A 21,846-nucleotide genomic window follows, 5' to 3' on the forward strand; every position below is an offset into this window, starting at 1 on the left:
CACCTTTTTAGTTTGGCTTCTATGGTGTCTAATCCCGTGACCTAATTTAGGGTTCTCTTGGAAATGATACTGGAGCAGTTTGCCATTTCCTTCTGCAACTCATTTTACAGATAAGGAGACTGAGGCAAACAGGCTTAAGTGACTTGTCCAGGGTAATACAGCTAGTAAGTGTTTGGTCTGCAGCATATTTTCTTTATAATTAATTTTTTTATACTATATACTTTATACTCTTCCATTGCTATTGAGTCCTCTACATTGCTGTTATGGATTTGTTTTGTTTTTAACATTTAGGAAAACATTCAAATGGCAATAGAATGCTCTGATTAGCAATATGCATTTTTCAAAATTTCTTGATTGCCCCTGCTATGGATGCCCCATCACCCACATTATTTTCTGATATACATTCTGTATTTACTGACTCATGAACATATTGTCCTCCCTTAACAGAACTCAAATTCTAAAAGGCAGTATTTTTTTTGTACCCCTAAGTGTCCAGCATAAAATAGGCTCTTAATAAATGACTGAGGCTATAATTTTAATAAAGACAAAGCTGTAACTCACTCCTCAGCTTCATTGCTACACTAAGAGTTGGATGCTGCTTTAGTTCAATCCTACCTATCACTGGAAAAAAAGCAACCAAAGGAACCAAGTTTTCTTCCATTTTACTTGGAACTTACTTCTAGTTTAGTATTTGCATAAGCAAAGGACATAAAACTCACTATATATCTTAGTTAGAGAAGATCTTTTTCCTTCTAGGATGCCAAAGCTAGCTTCCACCTTGTAAGAGGTTGTTGTTATTGTGTAAGACTTGAGCACAATTAGGATGTGTTCCCCTTAAATGCTCTTATGAAGATCCTGCCAAAAAACAAGATGAGTATTTTTTAAAGCTATTTTTTCAGAAGAACAGTAAAGTTCAGCATTAAGCATTGTTCTCATAAATGAAGTCCTTGCTTGTGACCCACAATTAGCCCAAAGGGGCAACAATGGCCAGTGTACAGATTCACCCTGCCAGTTAATTTCCCTCATTCCCTGTATTACCTATTAGTACAAAATTTCAGATGAACAAAGATCAAGTCCTGTTACTCCTGTAGCTCTGGAGATCATCAGGATGTCTCTGAATAATTGCAAAAACTCATCAGCTGAAAGCCAGGTGTCAAGCACAGGAGATTCTTATCTCACAGGAAATATAGGTCAGGTCACAGGTGCTGGCAGAAATGCAAAGAAATTACACAGGCCTTCCTCTAAAGACCAGCCTTCATCTTTGAAAGACACAATGTCTGGTACACAGCAGGCACATAATGCTAGCTGAGAGGGGAATTAAGAAACTGATTACTAAAAATGGTGAAAAAGCATTTAAGTACTAGGGACAGAAACAGAGGCAAACAAGACCCACTGCTCAGCCATCTCTAAGTCACATTGCCCGTCCTCCAACTTGTATGTCCCTATACCTGTCCCATCCCTCCCCTCCCTCCCCACTCTCCCCCAGTGACTTTTCGCTCTGATTAGGGATGCTTTCAACACAGCTTGCCGGGCACCAAGGTCACTAATCACTTTCTTGCCATTTCAAAAAGGAAGATGATCCTAAGAGTCACAGGTCCCTAACTACAATTACACGCTACTGGCATTTAACAGTTGATGTAAGTACCCTCCCTCTCCATAAAGACCTACAGAAATGCAACACAAGAATTCTAGACTTTAAGGAGAAAGTTGAGGGGCATTGGGACCAGGTCCTTAAGAAAGATGAGACTTGGTTTTTTTCCCCCTCTTTTTTGATCTGATTCTAGAAGAATTGCACATATTTAACTGATGTGCTGTCTAGAGGAGGGAGATGGTGGGAAGGGAAAAAAATTTGTAACACAACGATGTGTTTGCAAGGATGAATGTTGAAAACTAAGTATTTTGAAAATAAAAAGCTATTAAGAAAAATAATCTGCTATTTTTTAAAAAATGAGAGAACTATTACAAGCCTGTAGCAATACTCTAGGCAGAAACATGTCTTCTACCTGTAAAATGACCAAAGTGTTAATCTAAAGCTTTTCAAAGGTTTGTTTTTTTTTTTGAAAGGGGGAAGGGGATTCAGAAAGTGAAAAAAATGGGAAGAAAATGTTCAAATAGAATTAAGACAGAGAAACAAATGAACATTTTTTAAATTTATTTTTTTGTTGTTTTTCAGTTTATTTTTTGTTGTTGTTGGTTTGTTCTCGAGATGGCTACAACACCAGACGGAACAATGCACTCAAGTCCAACACCTGTGCAGGGCTACACTGCTTTGAAATGTTAAAATCTGCTTTTGGTTCCCCCCACCCTCATCAAATAATTTTCAAATCTTTGAATAAAATAGTTATTGGTCAGCCCCGTAAAACACACCTCTTTAAATCTCAACCCCCTTTTCCTCTTTCCCATATCTGGGAAAAAAAAAAGAAAAAAAAATACCTCAAAAAATTTTTTTAAAAAAACACCTAAAAAAGAGAAAAATTTTATATATATATATATAATATATATATATGACTCCCCCAGTTTTGGACTCTTCTTCACGAGGCTGACAACGACTGGATGAGCCAGATGCAAGTAGACTTAGGGTCTGAATGGGACCAGAGTTGTGGGATGGGCTTGAACTTTGATGCTCCCATCCTCCCCTGACTTACTGGTGAACCGCAGGTACAGGTCAGGACTAGCTCTAGCTGTCGTGCTCATTGTTCCTTGTCTGAACATCAAGTTTAAAGGGGAAGAGAACTGGAGGGTGGGAGAAATCCTTACTCCACTGGGATCCCTGCCCCCAACAAAAAACAAAATACCACCCCCCCCCCCCCCGCCCCAAATCCCACCAAACACCTCCAAAGATGGTTTTTTTTTCCTGCTTCCCCAGTGCAGCAATTTGGTTAATTCATTTCAATAAGTAATTCTGTTGTGTGGTTTTTGTTTCATTTCACAGAAAGTTTACTACTTTGAGTGTGGTGTTTCTGGGTGGTTTTTTTTTTTTTTTTTTTTTTTTTTGTCAGGCAAATGCTTTTCTTCAGGTTTCCATTTAGCTTTTCTGTTTTTTTGTTTGTTTGTTTTTGTATTTTTAAATATTTTTTCCCTTTCTAAAAACAAGTCCATTAGGAAACCAGTTTCCCTCCCACCATGCTGGACAGGCTGCAGCCATTCTTTAAAAAGAAAAAAAATCACTCCGATTTGCCCTCTCACTCATAAACAGGAACTCCCCACAGGATTGCCCTAGGAGGCCAGAGTCTCTCCTGGTTGCTGTGACAGCACTGGTGAAAGGCTGTATAAGTCCTTCTGCCACAAGGAAGGTTTCTGATTGTGAGACACATTCTTGTTTTCAATTTTCCTGTCTTCTAATAAAAAGACATTCCTGGGAAAAAAACAGAGAAAGAAGCTAATTAGCAGCACAGAGTTTTATTAGGCATAGCACCCTCGGTCCTCTCTGTACTGGATTGTCTGGCTCAACTTTCCCCTCCAACCTTCCCAGTGCAATTGGGCTTCTACTCTGAGTTCAATCACCAAATCTGTGACTAGACATTGGTTCCAAGAAGATTTCTTGTAAACAGACCAAACAACTATCTGAAGCAGAGCAGTCTTCATCACTTAAAAACAATTAACTATCCATTCTGTACCTAACAATGGACTCCACAAATACTGATGGTAAATACTGATGGTACCTGATGTACCCAAGCCATTTAAGAACATAAGGCCCAAGCCTTGGAATCCTGCCTATCCATTCAGAATATCCTCTTGGGAAGACAACCTAAAATCTACAAAGCTTTTTTTTTATCTTTTAGCTAAGAGAACAACATAAAATTAACGGGTACCACTGACAAAAACTTCCCTGGACAGGGTACCTTGGCCCCAAGCTCCCACAGTGCTGAATTTTCTTTGCTTGAAAATTCAACAAAGAATTCTGCAGCTGAATGGAAGAACCCAGAAGTAGGGAGGCTGCAAAGGTCTTGCTTTGGCTGTACTAAAACCTTCAGTATTACTTTCCAATTGTTTTTCTAGCTTTTTTTTTTTCCTACTCTCCAATTATTACAGAAGAAATTTTGCTAATCATGAAAAGTCAGACTGATAAATAATGCATGTATGTCATTCCTAGGTAGCCCAATCCCATCATAATTCTTTATACCCCAAATAGTCCCACTACATTATATACACAATCAAAAGACATTTAGCTGCTTATCACCTTTTATCTAAAGCTTCTTAAGAATAAATGTGAGAGAGGCAAAGAAACAGAGAAAGACAGAAGCAAGAGGCACACATATACAGAGACAGAGAGAGAGAGAGACAGAAACAGAGATAGAGAGAGTGTGTGTGTGTTTAATAAAAGGAAAGAGGGAGAAAAGAGGGAAAGTCCAGTTCAGGTCAATACTGCCCAAACTTGGCCCATTCCCCACAAAGAAAGAATGCAATCCAGAAGAAGTCAGTGATAAGCACTTCCTTCATTATATGTCAATTAAGGCCATATAGTTATAAGTGGGTTCTATAATGATCACTAAAACATATTAAATTCTTCAGACCCTCATCCTCTAGCTCTAGGGGTTTGCTTTTATTTAGACTTTTGTCATCGCCACTGAATGTTTAGTAACAACCTGACGGCTCTTGCATATCTGGGGATAATACTCAACTCACCTGGGAGACAGGCACAGTTACAGGAGCTCAAGTTATCGAAACAACCTGGTGAAGTCCCTCAAGGCCCAGCAAACTTGTTTACATTCCTCAGCACTGAAAAGAAAAATGATCATCAATTCTTTAAGGTTTAGTGTTGAGGAGAGAGGAGGTGAATCAAGATGAAAAACAGAACAGCCGGAATTGTGCTGAGAAGAATTCCAACTTAGGCAGAGATTCTGCCTCAAGGTTTCTTTACCGCATCTCATGTTTATCCTTTAACTGGAAGTTTTATGAGGAACGCATGTTTTACAGAAGGGTTAAATGAATGTAAAAATGTCTTTTTTGGATGCTCTATTTTGGCTGAAGACCTTGTTATAAATACATACTAAGTAGCAAAAGCCTCTATCAATGCAAAAAACAAGTATGACCTATTAAGGTTCTGCCTTATTTTCTATGCTAACTTGATGTTATATATTAAACTACTCACAATAGCATAATTTAGGCTAGAAAAGTTCAGATGGGAAATGAGGTCTATGATTTTCTAGTTAAACAGGCTACTCAAGATTTCTTTCTGCAGGAGGAGGAAAGAAGAGTTGGGGCATGTAGAGCAGTAGTAGAAGTAGGAGGAAGTTGGATGTGGTCCTCAAGCAAACATTGGAGCTTCCTGGGGAGTATATCACACTGAACTGACCTGGAAGGCATTAACTTAATTTTATTTTTTCAAAATACCGTTTGGCATTAAAAATGCGACTAAGATAAGTAAATTTGGAGAGCAAGGGATAATTTACCTATCAGATCTTTGGAGAAGAGAGGAATTTATGACCAGACAAGAACTAGAGAACATTAATGAAAGGCAAAATGGACAATTTTGACTACATTAAATTAAAAAGTCTTTGCACAAACAAAACTAACAGAAACAAGATTAAAAGGGAAGTACAAAACGGGGGGGGGGGGGAGAATTTTAAAGCCAGTATTTCTGAAAAAGGTCTCATTTCTAGAATATATAAAGAACTGTCTCAAATTTAAAATACAAGTCATTCTCCAATTGACAAGTGGTCAAAGGATACAGACAATTTTCAGATGATAAAATTAAAGCCTTGTATAGTCATATGAAAAAAATGCTCCAAATCAGTATCAATTAGAGAAATGTACATTAAAACAAGGAAAAAAAGGAAACAAAAAACAGGAAAAGATAATGGCGAATGTTAGAGGGGATGTGGGAAAACTGGGGACATTAATGCATTGTTGGTGGAGTTGTGAAATGACCCAATCATTCTGGAAATCAATTTGGAACTATGTCAAAGGGCTATAAAACTGCATACCCTTTAACCCAGTGGTGCCACTATGGGGCTGTATCCCAAGAAAATCATAAAGGAGGGAAAAGAACCCTCATATGCAAAAATATCTGTACCACTTCTTTTTGTGGGTAACAAAGAATTGGAAAATAAGCAGATACCCATCAACTGGGAAATGGCTGAACAAGTTGTGGTATAGGAAGATAATGGAATATTATTGTTCTATAAAAAAATGATCAAGGGGCAGCTAGGTGGTGCAGTGGATAGAGTACCAGTCCTGAAGTCAGGAGGACCCGAGTTCAAATCTGACCTCAGACACTTAATATTTACTAGCTGTGTAACCCTGGGTAAGTCACTGCACCCTAACTGCCTCAGCCAAAAAAAAAAAAAAAACAAACAAAAAACAAAAACAAAAAAAACCACCAAGCTGATTTTAGAAAGGCCTAGAAAGATTTACATGAACTGATGACGAGTGAAACTAGCAGAACCAGGAATACATTGTACACAACAACAGCATGTGCAATGATCAACTATGAAAGATTTGATTCAGTGATCCAAAGCAATCCCAATAGACTTTGAACAGAAAATGCCATTTGCATCCAGAAAAAGAACCATGGCGATCAAAGAACACATGCTATGTCCACTTCTTTTTTTTCCTGTTTCATTTCCCCCCTCTCCCATGGTTTTTCCCTTTGGTTCTGATTTTTCTCTCCCAAAATGATCCATAAAGCAACACATGCATTTAAAAATAAATACATTTAAAAAAATATATATATAAAAGTGGCTGAGGTACTAGAACATCAACCTAATTCCAGGTAACAAAATGGATGCAATACTAGGTCCAATATCAATAATCTTTTAAAATTAGGCTAGTACAAGTTAAGGAGCAACATAGAAAGTCCTAGAATTTTCTGAATATCCTCATGCATCCTTAGAATGAGTTCAGGTGACCCATACCTGGAAGGTATGGGCCATAATTTTGGAAATTTTCTTTCTAGCTTGAAGCAAGTGCCATCAAGGTAAAGAAATGCAAGGAATGATGGATTGGGTTAGGAGAATAAAAATGCTGCATGCATCTACATTTGAATTTCTCCACCTCATGAGCTTTAAATATCAAGAATCCTGATTTGAATTAATAGCAGAATCTTAGAATGATTCCCATTCCTTCATTCTAAGAACTCAACAAGGAAATTCTAGATTTAATAAATTTTCTTTTCTTTTCTTAGGCAAATTAATAATAAAAGTCTGTGTAGCAATTAGAACGAACAAGGCCAGATTCAAACATGCTGTGAAGGAGTAGGCCAGCCCAGTTTCAAGGCCAGCAATAGTTAACTTAGAGTCTCCAAAAGTTATTCAACGGACTCCTTGGAAAATCTCAGAAGAACTGGGCTTCTTCCTACTCCTGTATTCACACCCTCTCTGCTTTTCTTTCTCTCTCAGTTCATTTTTAGAATTATATTGATTCTAGTAAAAACAAAATTAACTATTTTGGTCTTAAAATCTCAGAGTAATGGAAAAACCTACCACTTTTAAGTAATGTTGGCAATCTCAACTTATTTCTTTATAGGGAGAGGGATGGACCATCACCTCTTTGGATTTTTTTTTTAAATACATGCAATGCTTTCATCTGGGAATCAAAATTAAAAAATAAAAAGCATCAAAATGCTAGTAAAGAAAGATTGCAGAGAAGTTGCCCAGAATAATGTATAGACATAGAGAATAAGCCCCAGAATCCTCTTGGCTTCTGCTCCCAATTCTGCCATCAGTTTTCTTTGCTGGGAGGTAATGTTCTATGAAGTTCTTGAGTATTTCAAAACCATTATATCTGAATACCTGCCATGATCATCATCAAAAGTTAGTGAGATAAAATAAACTGGAGCTATTTCTTAGCTGTTTTCTATCTGTTATCTTTTCGGAGCAACTTGATACTAAAAAAAATTTTTTTCATATTAAATTTATTCTTTTTTACATTTTAAAACTTGGATTCTCTTATCCTATTACCCAAATATCTTTATTAGTTTACATTCCATAACCTCCAAGTTAACACCTTTTACTTTTTTATTCATTCATTTATTTTTATTCATTTAACTTTCTTTTCTCAATTAACAATCATTTATTTTCTGTCCCTCTTACCTTTCCCAATTTAGAAGGAAATTATACTAACCCTATCTTGTAACAATTATGCATGAATAAGCAAAACAAACCCCACATTGTCTCAATTATAAATATGTCATCTCTGCATCTTGAATACACTCAGCCAGGAATCAGGCAGCACTGCCTATCAGTCTCCTGGAATGAATCATGATGGATCACTGCACTGATGAGCAATTTTAAGTCTTTCAAATTTGTTTGTCGCTACAGGGTTTCGAGAACCTCCTGAAAAAGAAGGTATTTGAATAATGTCTTTTACTAGGCATGGTGGGAAAAGAATTTACTGAATGGAGTTCTGTGGCTTACTTCTTGTGAGCAGGGTAAGTGGTTACTAAAGCAAACAAAGGATCCAATATTGACTTATAATGATTTTTGTGGACAGGAAGCAGATGCAGCATGGGGAAATGGTATATATTATTCTAATCACAATCTGGATGAGAAGCTTTAAGACCTTCATCAACAGTGCCTATACTCAGCAGCATCTCTTTGCCCTGAGGATCTTTGTGCAATTTATCAGAGGGCTATGGGATAATGTAGAAAAATGTGAAATGGGACTGAAAAGCATTCTAGTGATTAGCAGGCCATGTCAAATGAGAGAGCTTATTTAGGAGTTTTGGAAAACGGAACTGATTTTAAGATGAGAGTTCATTGCAGGCTCTGAATAATAACTCTGAAAGCCAGGAGTTTGTCTGTGCTCTTGCAGAAGCACGTCAGGACTTGCTAAAATGAAGCTGAACCAGTTCACCTTCTCCTTGCTAGGATGGCAAATCTGTAACATGTTGGTACTAGTTCTACATCCAGAAGGCAAACTGAGCCAGCAGCTTAAAGGCAACAGGCAATCTAAAGAAACCAATTAACTGTAAAAGATGAGAAAAAATCCTAGGTCCTCTTTCAAACTCCACCGGCATTGTCTTTTTCTGCAGTCTGTTCACTCTTTGCCATCATGTTAAGGCTGTTCTAGGAGGAGCTGCCAAGCTAGTTGAGCAATGAAACATCTAGGGGAGCCCAAGCTACAACCTGGCAAGGCTTGCTTTTTGATCTCATACAGTGAAATCAAGTCAACAAGCACTTTTTAAACACCTACTGTGTTTCCACATTGTGCTCAGTGCTAGAAAAACAAAGAAAAGCTTTCTTGAATACACTTTCTGCTCCAGCTCCTGCTTCTCAATACCATCACTAAATAAAGTCAGTCCCTGTCCTCCAGAAACTCCCCATCTACTGGAAGTATCAACATTCAACAATTACATACAAGATATAGATGGGATAAATTCAAGAAAACCAATGGAGAGAAGTCACTGGTTTTATGAGGACTTGGGAAAGGCTTATTGTAGAAGGTCTATGACTAGGACTTGAAGCACGCCAGAAAGCTGGAAGATGGGAGATGAGGAAGAAAACAGTTCCAGATATGGGTGACATCCAGGAAAAATATATTAAGCTAAAGGTCTTGTGTGAAGATAGTCAAGGAGGCCAGCGTAATTATGAATTCAGTGAAGCTAAGTATCTCTGCTTTTTACTGTGGGGGAAAAACGAAAACACGTTATTAAAAAGGAAGACGCTGCACACATTTTCTGAACAAAGAGGTAAAAAACCAAGGGATCCTGTGTTGACCCAAGGAGAGAATACTTGTTGCCTCATCACCATACATCCTTCCACTTGAAGGATTAAATTAAAAAAGAACCAGGCAAAAGCACCAGTGGACTGCTCTTTTCCTAGTTGTCTCCACACATAAAAATTATGGATGTAATAGTTCTACTGGACAAAAATTCATAGTTATAAGGAAATTAAAGACATTTTATAAGGGTTACTTCAAGAACTATTAATAAATACCCCATGAAAGGGAAATCCCCATTTCCAGAAAAATGTGACAACCCTGTCACATGTTATTACCCAGTCATGCATATACAAATCACTTTGCTTACTTCTGAAACAATACCTATTTCTAGAACAGTGAGATTTAATAAGTATAGAACAATTCTCCTTAATTGTACAGAAATTAGAAATCATGAAAACAAACCTGTGGGGGCACTTTGGGAAATGCTACAATTTAGTTATTTTGAAAAATCAATAAAATAAAACAACTCTCCAGAGAGTATTTTATTTCTATCACTTATTAAGGCAGGCAATAATATTATAATAACAGCTTATGCTTTTATCACACTTCATATTTGAAAATGTGTTTGTCTATATACATATGTATGTACACACAAACTCATAAAAATATAAATATAATAATATTTAACTGTCACCCCCTCACACTAGCCCTGTGAAATAAATAAATCACATGTATATTAATAGATTCTTTTTCAGATATAGAGATGAAGGCTCAGAAAAATGATACAGCCAGAACATGAATACAGGATTTTAAATGCCACATCCAAAACTGAGAGATACCAATTCAATACCAAATCCCATTTCCAAAGCACTGCTGTTTAGCTTTAAGATCTTAAATAGAATGAGGCATGGATACAAGGAAAATCTATTATCAATGATCCTAGAATTTCTGATTTATATATGTCACCCCTGGCAGGGAACCCCATTTACTAAAACACTAAGCATGGCAGACATCCTCCATCATCAATATAAAAAAATTCACGCTCTGGCTAATGATGTGTTAGTATCATACATGTAAGTAAAGAAGAACATTTATACACAGCTCACGTCACCTACCTCATCTATGACACTATTACACATAGTGTAATACTATGTACACAAGTGTTATGATGTCTGCTAGATCTAGCTTTATAGAGGAATTTTCAATTCAAACATTATACTACATAATCCTTCTCAATTCTATGGTAGTGTTTGTAGACACAGTGGGATGAAGTCACAATGACAGACAGCACATCCATTAGCTCCAGTGGAGATGAAACAAGGGTCAGAGATGTTTGTTCTGTGCTGCACACTCCATGCCACATCCCCCCACATGCCTAAGAACCTCCCCCACATTCACTCACCTAGTAACCTGCTTATGGAAATCTGTAAGTTGTTTATGTGTCACTGTGACAGCTCCCACAGTTGTTTCCTTTGGTAAACCCTTCAAAGAATTCTCTAGCCAACGACAAAAAGTCTGTATTGAGAGAAAAGGTTAAAAATAAGGTAATTGCAGAGTAGTGGACTGTATGTGCAGCAGCTAGTTAAAACAATTATATTCCTTCAGCAGCATTTATTAACCTAGACCTGGAGCCAAGGTAAAGAAACCTACACTATTCCTTAAGCCTGAGGTTAACCCTTGCCAAATTAAGTAAAATATATAAGTTGACCAAATCCTGAGGTAAACCTTTGAGAAGTGACTGAAACAGTCTAAAAGAAGCATACTAGAGACTATTCATCACAGCAGAAGCAGGTAATACTTCCAACTGAATTCTCTCAGATTATGTGTAAACAAATCTTCTTGGGGTTCTTCTGCTTTTGCTAGTGGCTACTAACCCATATTCTCAAAAACCGGGTGAACCTTATCACCAGTAGCAAACTATCTATTGAGATTAAATAAAAATTTTTTCTGAGCTCTTATTTTTCAACTATTTCTTTGTTTTCATTATTTTTTTCTAGATAAGCTTCAACATCCTAAAGAAAATATTCTAGCCAAGGCTTCATGTTAGTAGGCTGGAAAACTATTTTTCTTCTCTCAAATGTTTTCTCCTACAAACACATCCTTTCATTTGGCTTTAAATTTTTACTAAGCCTGAATAAAACTAGGGGTTGAATGAAGGCTAAAAATTCAAATTTTCCTCCAAATGCTGCCCCCTAGGAAATTCAGACAGCATTGCATACATTTAGGAGAAAGAATTGGACCACAGAAGTCTCCCATCTGGCAAAAGACTAGAATCTTTCAAGGACTGAATCAAGTATCTATCAATTAATCAATATTATTATCAATAATATATGTGCCAGGTACTGTGCTAAGGTATAATCACAGACATAGTTAGAAAATTAAAACAAATAAAAACTAAACAAGTTATATTGCAGTCCAATTTTTTATTCAATAAAATATAAGGTCCCTTGACTTTAATCAACTCCACACTTTATTTCAGCCTGTTCATTACTACAAACTGTCCTTATACCTATAACCTGGGACCATATAAATCTACCATAACTTTCAACTCAAGCAAACCTCCAACTCTTGAAGCTAATCATAAAAGGTTGAAAATTACACATAAAACTAAAAATTATAATGGAGTGTAATATCATGCTGTCTTTCTGAAGATATATGCACACATGTTCCTTGGATGGGTCTGTATCAGCAATACTACTTCTGTCAACTTAAATTGTTATTAAATTTATTAGTATTATACAGGCATTTTCCACCAACAATGAACTCCTTTTAGCAGCAGAACCAAATACAATGTAAATAATAACATATTAACATAAAGTACATAGCACCATATGTAATACACAGCTGTATTACATATATACCCAGAACCTAACCTAAGAGCCCAGAATTCCCACAAAATTAAACTCAGAAACATCCTTACAAATCCTACCAAACATGATTGATGTCTAAGCTGAAATAATTTCTAGGAGTCTGAAAACGGATTATAGAGTTTAACCCTTTTAGAATTTACTTACCGGTCTGTCGACTTGCATGATCTCCCAGAGCACTTCGGCTACATCTGGAAGGGTATACGGGGGTAGGCAGAAACAACACGTGTGTAGCAGTTGGCTCACAAGTTGTTGTCCAAGCTGATTCATTACCTGTCCAATCAACTCTTTCCGAACTTCAAAGTCTTCTTCATGCTGGAGGAAAACATATGAAGCCAGTGAACCAATTTCTTTTAAGATTAAATATTCATTCCACCCTTCCCTCAAAAAAAAAAAAAAAAATCTTCACTCATTCTTTCTTCCCTTCATTGTTTTCTCCAAGGAATAGGTATGTCTCCTCTGGTCTAAGCTAAGCATACATTTGGTTCTATCTCCTCCTATCTGTATTAGGAGCTTGCTCCACAGGATTTAGGATGTTAGATTAAAAACTGGGAAAGGCTTATAGAACAAACTTCTCATTTTACATAAAAGGAAATCTAGGTTATCCAATGCCAAACCTAGAACTCAAAATTTTGTAAAATATTTTTTGTACCCTTTGTTTTCCTGTCACCTCACCTTCATTTTCAAATACATTCCTCCCCACTTGGTTGGTTTTGTTACAAGTTACACATTGAAAAATGGGGCAGAGGGGCAGTTAGGTGGTGCAGTGGATAGAGCACCTGTCCTGAAGTTAGGAGGACTTGAGTTCAAATCTGATCTCAGACACTGAATACTTACACTTACTAGCTGTGTGACCTTGGGCAAGTCACTTAACCTTTATTATCTCAGCAAAAAAAAAAAAAAAAAAAAAAAAAAAAAAAAAAAAAAAAAAAAAAAAAAAAAAAAAAAAAAAAAAGAAAGAAAAGAAAAGAAAAATGGGGGCAGAGGGAAGAGAAAAGCAATTAATCAAAACCAATCAACACACCAATTTTATCTGACAGCATATGTAACATTCCACATCTACATCCAGTCCATTACAGTCCTTTCCTGCTGCAGTGAAGGGAAAGAAATGCATATGCTTAACTTTTCTTTGAGGCCATGCTTGCCCATTATAATTATCACACAGGATTCAGTGTCATTTTTTCTCCATTTATGTTGTTTGCAGTTACTATGTATATTTATGGTTCTGTTAACTTTACTTTGAACCAGTTTGATAATGTGAAAGATGACTGCTACATGGATGGTCTTGTCCACTGAGGATAGCACCAAAGGGGCAGCTAGGTGGCGCAATGGATAGAGCACCAGCCCTGAAGTCAGGAACTTTGAACCTTCTTCCCATATTTCTTTGAATTATTTATACTGTGTCCATTTTGTTAAGGCAAAGTATTAATTATCATTATTTATCTTTAGCCATTTTCCAAATTTATGGGTACCTATATTGTTTCCAGAAGTGTGTTATCACTTAAAGTGTTCCTAGGAATATTCTATTGTAGAGATAGACCTTTCTTCCTGTTTCTGATGCTTTTGGGCTTTACGTATACTAGGAAATCAAAAGGTACAGATACTTTCTCTTTTTTGTTTTCTCATAAGTACAAACTTCTTTCCAGACTGAATGGACCAACTCACAGATTCATCTGTCAACATGCCCATCTTTTTGCAGAATCTCTTACATTGATGATTTTCATCTTTTGTCATCTTTGCTAGTTTACTGGATGTGCAAAACCTCAGAGTTGTTTTGAATTTATATATGTAATTATTAGTAATTTGGAGCAATCAATCATATGGTGAAAAATTTGCAGTCATTAAGCTGAAGTTTAAATACTTTGGCCACATAATGAGAAGACAGGACTCATTGGAAAAAACACTGATATTGAGAAAAATTCAAGGTAAAAGGAAAAAAAAGGGATGGCAGAGGATGAAATGAAGAGATAGTATTGGACACAAATGAATACCTCAACAACAATAATAACAACAGCAATTGTCTTTCTTAGCTTCCTTTTTTATCTATAAAAGTCAATTCATTTCAATAAACATTTTTAAGTGCAAAAAAAAAAAAAACAATTTGCAGACATCCCAAGGATTGTCTGCGTCCTTTCACACTTGGTGTGCCATTCTGTGATCTTGTCCCAGTCTTTTATATGTGTTAATTGCTTATATATCAGAGGTATTTGATTGTCCTAGTGCTCTTTCCATGACACACCAACTACTATCTTTCATGCCTTTCTTACTTGCACTCTCAGTAGTTATCAGTGACCTATTCATCAACAAATCCAAAGTCCTTACTCAATTCTTATTTTCCTTTCCCACACTCCAACATGTATTAATGAAGACCACTTCCCATAATACTTTAGGGATGGTGGGAAAAAATTAGCTATCAGACCTAGGTCTGAAAATTAGGTATCAGATACCTAAATTAGGTATCAGACATGGATTGCTTAGATGTAAATCCTATGATTGATACTTATGAAAAATGTGATTATGGACAAGTCACCCTCACACTTTGTGCCAAAATAGGGATAATCATGCTTTTAACCTACTCCATAGCTATTGCCTCCTTTCCCTCTAGCTACCAAATCCACAGATCTTCCCTCTCTTTAAATGGGAAAAATTGCTTCAGTTCTACTTCTACATCTCTTCTTCCTTTCCCTTTCAAACTTTCTGAAGCAGTCCACAATCACTGCCCCTAATTTGCTTCCCATCTCTAAATCACTTGCAATCCGACTTCTGTCCCCACCACTATACTGAAACTCGTTTCACAAAAAAATGAATCACCAAAGGGGCAGCTAGGTGGTACAATAGATAGAGTACCAACCCTGAAGTCAGGAGGACCTGAGTTCCAATCTGTTCAAATCACTTAACACTTCCTAGCTGTGTGGCCCCTGAGCAAGTCACTTAACCCCAAATGCCTCAGCCAAAAAAAAAAAAAAAAATCAAAGCTCTCTTATCCATCACATCCTAGGATAGTTACTCAGTCTTCTTTTTCTTTATCTTCTCTATAGCATCTGACAGTATCTTTTTCCTCCCTGAAATTATCTCTACTCTCATATTATCATATACTCTGTTAATCCTCTCAAATTACTGCTCCTCTTTCTCCTTTTCTTCTTCCTGATTTCTCATTGTGTAAATTATCCAGAGTTCAGCTTTATGTCCTTTTCCTTCTCTATACTGTTCAAAGAGCTTATTTACTCTCAATTTCAATTATCCCCATGATGCAAGTAACTTCCAAATGTAAGGCTTTTTTCTGTCTTTTTTTTTCTGTCTTTTCATGCAAATGTCAATGGTACATTCCAAGTACTGGATCAAGTATTTCCTTTTGATTATTATGCCATTCTTATAAACTTAGCAGTGACCAAAAGCATTATGACAAAATGGAAAGGGAATGGGATTTGTATGCAAGAAGACCTGGGTTCAAATCTCAATTGTGTTTATTTTGAGAGTTTATTGGCATGGACCCACACTTCATACTGTATACCAAGATAAGATCAAAATGGGTCCATGATTTAGACATAAAGAATGAGATTATAAATAAATTGGAGGAACATAGGATAGTTTATCTCTCAGACTTGTGGAGGAGGAAGAAATTTGTGATCAAAGACGAACTAGAGACCATTATTGATCACAAAATAGAAAATTTTGATTAGGGAAAACGTCTTCACAGTTAAAGGTTCTGATAAAGGCCTCATTTCCAAAATATATAGAGAACTGACTCTAAGTTATAAGAAATCAAGCCATTCTCCAATTGACAAATAGTCAAAGGATATGAACAGACAATTTTCAGACGGTGAAATTGAAACTATTACCACTCATATGAAAGAGTGTTCCAAATCATTATTAATCAGAGAAATGCAAATAAAGACCACTCTGAGATACCACTACACACCTGTCAGATTGGCTAAGATGACAGGAAAAAATAATGATGATTGTTGGAGGGGATGCAGGAAAACTGGGACACTGATACATTATTGGTGGAGTTGTGAACAAATCCAACCATTCTGGAGAGCAATCTGGCATTATGCCCAAAAAATTATCAAACTGTGCATACCCTTTGACCCAGCAGTGCTACTACTGGGCTTATACCCCAAAGAGATACTAAAGAAAGGGACCTGTATGCGCCAAAATGTTTGTGGCAGCCCTGTTTGTAGTGGCTAGAAACTGGAAAATGAATGGATGCCCATCAATTGGAGAATGGTTGGGTAAATTGTGGTATAATGAATATTATGGAATATTATTGTTCTGTAAGAAATGACCAGCAGGATGAATACAGAGAGGCTTGGAGAGACTTACGTGAACTGATGCCAAGTGAAATGAGCAGAACCAAGAGATCATTATATACATCAACAATGATACTGTATGAAGATGTACTCTGACGGAAGTGGATTTCTTTGACAAAGAGACCTAATTCAGTTTCAATTGATCAATGATGGATAGAAGCAGCTACACCCAAAGAAAAAAAAACACTGGGAAATGAATGTATACTGTTTGCATTTTTGTTTTTCTTCCCGGTTTATTTTTACCTTCTGAATCAAATTCTCCCTGTGCAACAAGAAAACTGTTTGGTTCTGCACACATATATTGTATCTAGGATATACTACGACATATTCAACATATATAGGACTGCTTGCCATCTAGGGGAGGGGGTGGAGGGTGGGAGGGAAAAATAGGAACAGAAGTGAATATTGTTGTTGTAAGGGATAATGTTGTAAAAAAAAAATTACCCTGGCATGGGTTCTGTCAATAAAAAGTTATTATAATAAAAATAAAAAATAAAAAAGAGTTTATTAACTAAACCTAACTTGACTTCAGTTTCTTCATCTGTACAATAAGATTGAACTATATAATTTCCATAATCTTACCTTTTCAGCTTTATATCTTATTTCTCTATCCTTCCTATAATCTCTAATCTCAATTATTTTCAATCTTTCCTTGTCTACTAATTGCTTTCTTATTGCCCAATAACATGTTCATGTTTTCCCTTTCCAGTGTCTACCATTCATTCTCCAATGTAATCTTTTTACTCTAGTCAAACTGTTCTACTTCATTTTTTTCTCCCCCAATTTTGTGACCAAGAACCTTTACTCACATTTCCAAACTAAAGAGTTTTTTCCCCTCTCTTCTTTACTCATCTATATGGTGCCGATTACATATGGCACAAAGGAAGTATCCCTATCACCAGGAAGCCATTCCTGACTCAAGTATTCGTTCCTTCTTATTCAAGTGAAGTTCTTACTGGATATATAACTCCTTTGTTCTAAGAACATATTGTATATTGCTATTTAATATTCCATGGATTTCTGGGGATTCCTTTCTACATTCAGCTAGGCTACAAACTACTTAAATGCAGGAAGCATCTTAGACTTCCTGAAATATTACAGTTAGTACAATTAGTACAATTAGTACCTTTTAATAACTGGTCCTTAATAAATTATTTGATGATTAATTTAATATGGAATTTATCACTCCAGATTAGTGGGTATATTGATGCTCTAAAAGCAACAAATCAAGACAGGAGACCATGGATGGCACTCCTACAATCAGCTCAAAATAAGGGCTTATAAATCCTGCAAAGATGATGGCACTTCTGATACTCACATCATTGGCTACTCCTGTATGGATGAGGTCTCTTAGGAACTTCATGACACTGCAGTTAGCATCCCGGTGGTCAAGGGTGGTTGAGGCAATGGCCCACTGTAAGATGGGGATAACCACTTGGCTCCTCAACAAGGTAACAGGACTACGTTGGATAAACCTGTCAATGGAAAGAGAAGTGAGATACAGACACAAATTCTATATACAAAAGGAACTCACACACTTTAGACTGTTGACCAATCTACTGAAAGAGCATGGACTTATCACAAAATTAGATGGTGTAATGGGCCTAGAGTCAAGAAGATGTGAATTCAAATCCTGCCTCAGACACTTACTAGCATTCCAGCTTGTTGACATTTTTGGGATCCTGAGTCTTTCATCCAACAAGCTAGCTATCCCTTTGAGCTTTGTGTCATCTGTAGATTTGATGCACACAATACTAATATACAGTTGGTGGAGATGTGGATTACTCCAACCATTCTGGAAAACAATGTGTAATTATTCAAGAAAAATCATTGAACTGTTCAAAGAGTTTGATCTAGCCAGCTAGCGGTACTGTTTACCACCAGGAGTCAGGAAGACCTGAATTCAAATCTGATCTCAGACACTTCCCAGCTGGACAATTCATTTATCTTCTATTTGCTTCAGTTTCTTCAACTAGAAAACTGGGATAATGAAAGCACCTAACTCAGACCTTATGCAGATCAAATGAGGTATCTATAATGTGCTTAGCACAGTGCCTGGCATGTGCTCATTTTCTTCCCTTCCCCTTTATAATATCAACTAATTAATAAATGTTTATCAAGCACCTACTATGTTTCAAGTACTGTGGTAGACAATATAATCCTTAGGCAATAGGGATGTAAATATAAATAATGAGATAATTTGAATTTTAAAAGTTCTTTAATTCTAATTAGGGAGACAAGTTCATCTGCAAATTTCTAGAGAGCAAATATCAATAAATACAAAGAAATTAAATTCAAAGTGGTTTGAGAGGAGTGAAGAGATAAAAAAGGAAAAGCAAAAGGGAAACAGTTCCATGCAATTGCATACCATTAGCAAGGAACAAGAAGAAGGCTACTTTGCCTGGATTGCAGCATGTGGATACAGAGGAAAAGGATATACAATAAGGCTAGAAAGATAGGATGGGGCCAGGAGAAGAGATATAAAAGGTAAATAGTTCATATTTTATCCTAGAGGCAATAGGCTATCACTGGAGTTTAATGAGGAGCAAAGTGACATGATAAGATCTTAAAAAATATCACTTTCATAACAGTGTGGAAGGAAAGATGTGAGATGGGAAGAACAATTACAAAACCACAACAGTAACCTAAGCAAGAGGTGATGAGGTGCTAGCTGTATGAGTAGAGAGGAAGAAAGTTATGAGATGTTATAGATATAGAAATGGTAAGATTTGGCAACTGAATAGATACATGAGGTGAGGCAGAGTGAGGAGGAAAGAATACCACTGAGATGATGAGCCTAGGAGACTGGAAGAAAAGGGAGACTTTCAATAAAAATAGTAGAGTTTGGAAGAGGGATACATTTTAAGGGAATGTTTTAGACATGCTGAGTTTGAGTTGCCACTGGGACATCTAAGTTGAAATATTCAGAGAACTAGTAATCTAAAAGATAAATGCTTTTTAATGAAAATACCAAGATTAAATCCCATGATGATAAATGTAATACTCCATATTCAAATCACCCAGTTATATGTATGTGTGTGTGTGTGTGTGTGTGTGTGTGTGTATTTTAGAGTAAAGCCCTTGTTCTGAGTTTTTTTTGAATCAAAACTGATTTTAGAAGATGAAAAGAAAATTTCAGAAGACCAATTACTTTCGAGTCTTTAATTTGAAAAGGCTTCTTCCTAGCAGCCTACATCACAACATCAATCTCCAATTAAGTTACTATTGCTTAACAAACCAAGGCAGAAAAGCTTAAGTAAATCAGTCAGAAAAGACTTTTAAAAAACAATCTCTTCCAGTTTAAATTAAAAATTTTAATCCAGAACATTCACATGATAAATCCACACATCACCTGAATGAATAAGATTCTAACAACCTATTTTGAGGAAACAGAGAAAGATAAAATGTTCAATACTCAATCTAAGGGTAAATGACTAAAGAAAGAAATCTCATAATTTTCTCCTACCCATCCTACTGGAGATTTGAGAGCAAGCAAATGAGCTGATCAACAAAACTAGACAATGGCTAATACATAGCAACAAGAAAAACAGTTTTGTCAGAGAGTTACCTGGTAGCTAGTCTGAACAGATCATCCACAGTATCAGGGTGGTTCTGAAGGCCATTTTGCTGTTCTAGGAGCTGGAAAGTAGGGATGCATAGTGCCTAAAGAGAAAAGCAGATCTTTTACCAGTGGCTATCTATAAATAAGCAACATGAAGTAGAGATTAAAGAGTTGATTGTCAGAGTTGAAAACTTCCACCTTTGGTACGTATTATATCTTGTGTGATCCCGGTCAAGGATCCTAGGATATTCTCTAAAACTGTAAAAGTTTCATAACAAATTGTTGATGCATACTGGAAGCAGGAACTTCATAACAACGAATTCCCTTATATCATGAAACGGACAGGTCTAGGCCACAATCTCCACCTCACCCACATACCAAAGGAGAAAACAACCACAATAAAGGTCAATTCATTAACAGCCATTTATTAAGTGCCCACTTTGTGACAGACACCTGTGAGAAGCTGAAGATACAAAGACAAAAAAGAAACAGACTGTCCTCAAAAAGCTAAGACTTTTGTGGGCTTGGGATGGGGGTAAAATGGGAGTGGAGAAAAGATACACAATAGGTAAACAGATTATGTAACTAACAAAATATATACAAAGTAAGTCATCTTAACTTTTGGGGCAGCACTAGTACAGATCAGGACCACTACAGGCAAACTTTAAAGGAAACTAAGGCTTCTAGGACAAAGAAAGGATAGTGAATGTTTAGAGGAAGTATCAAGTAAGTCCATTTGGCAGGAACAGCACATATGATAGGGCTCAGAACACATAATTAGTCTGGAAAAACAGTTAGGCTTCTAAGATGGCAGGCATGTGATTACAGAAAAGGGGACACATACAAAAGACCTTGTGGAGGTAGAAGTGACAAAACTTGGTCATTGATAGGACATTTTGATGAGGGAAAGTAAAGATGAGACTGAGGGGGCAAATCTGAATGAACAGGATCACGTCCTTGACATTTGCAGGAGTGGAAAAGATAGGTAGGTTTGAGGGCAACCTGGAGAGAAATGCCGAGTTTGGAGACATCAATGGGACGTCCAATTGGAAATGACCAATAGGTAGCGAATAATACAGAACTAAAACTCAAGAGAAAGGCCAGGATTTGATTTATAAATCTGGAAGTCATTAGCATAGAGATAATAAATAAGCCTTTGGGAGCTGGTGAAATCATTATGAAAAAGGAAAGAGCCTTGCAATTCATCTACAGTTAGGAAGTAGGACATGAATAATGATCTAATAAAGGAGAAGTTAGGCAGCTGAAAGGAAACTCAAGAGAGGTGTCAGGAAAATACAGGAAGAACAGAATATTGAAGAGAGGAGTCTGGGCAATGGTTTCAAATGCAACAGTGAGGTCAAGGAGGATGAATACTGAGTAAGAGGCACTGGATTTGATCATTCAATAACTGTTAAGACTTATTAAATCTCTAGTCAACATAGCAGAAACAGGTCCAGATGGTGACAGACATGGGATATATGATTGAGAAATGGAAAGTAAAAGA

The 21,846-nt window shown here is 36.6% G+C and overlaps 1 protein-coding gene across 1 annotated transcript in view; it reads right to left on the bottom strand.

Annotated features, from left to right (window-relative positions):
- Positions 1 to 2,968: 2,968 nt before the first annotated feature.
- TNPO3 (transportin 3) overlaps positions 2,969 to 21,846 on the bottom strand; it is a 117,539-nt gene continuing 98,661 nt past the window's right edge. The window contains exons 18-23 of the mRNA XM_031939033.1: positions 20,349 to 20,443; positions 18,099 to 18,255; positions 12,618 to 12,785; positions 11,006 to 11,118; positions 4,627 to 4,719; positions 2,969 to 3,355 (exon numbers count right to left, since the gene is read on the bottom strand). Of these exons, the coding sequence (XP_031794893.1) occupies positions 4,659 to 4,719; positions 11,006 to 11,118; positions 12,618 to 12,785; positions 18,099 to 18,255; positions 20,349 to 20,443 (594 nt within the window). The 3' untranslated portion in view covers positions 2,969 to 3,355; positions 4,627 to 4,658. The remainder of the gene's footprint in view (positions 3,356 to 4,626; positions 4,720 to 11,005; positions 11,119 to 12,617; positions 12,786 to 18,098; positions 18,256 to 20,348; positions 20,444 to 21,846) is intronic.

Source organism: Sarcophilus harrisii, chromosome 5 (assembly GCF_902635505.1).
Source record: "Sarcophilus harrisii chromosome 5, mSarHar1.11, whole genome shotgun sequence".
Taxonomy (NCBI): Eukaryota; Metazoa; Chordata; class Mammalia; order Dasyuromorphia; family Dasyuridae; genus Sarcophilus; species Sarcophilus harrisii.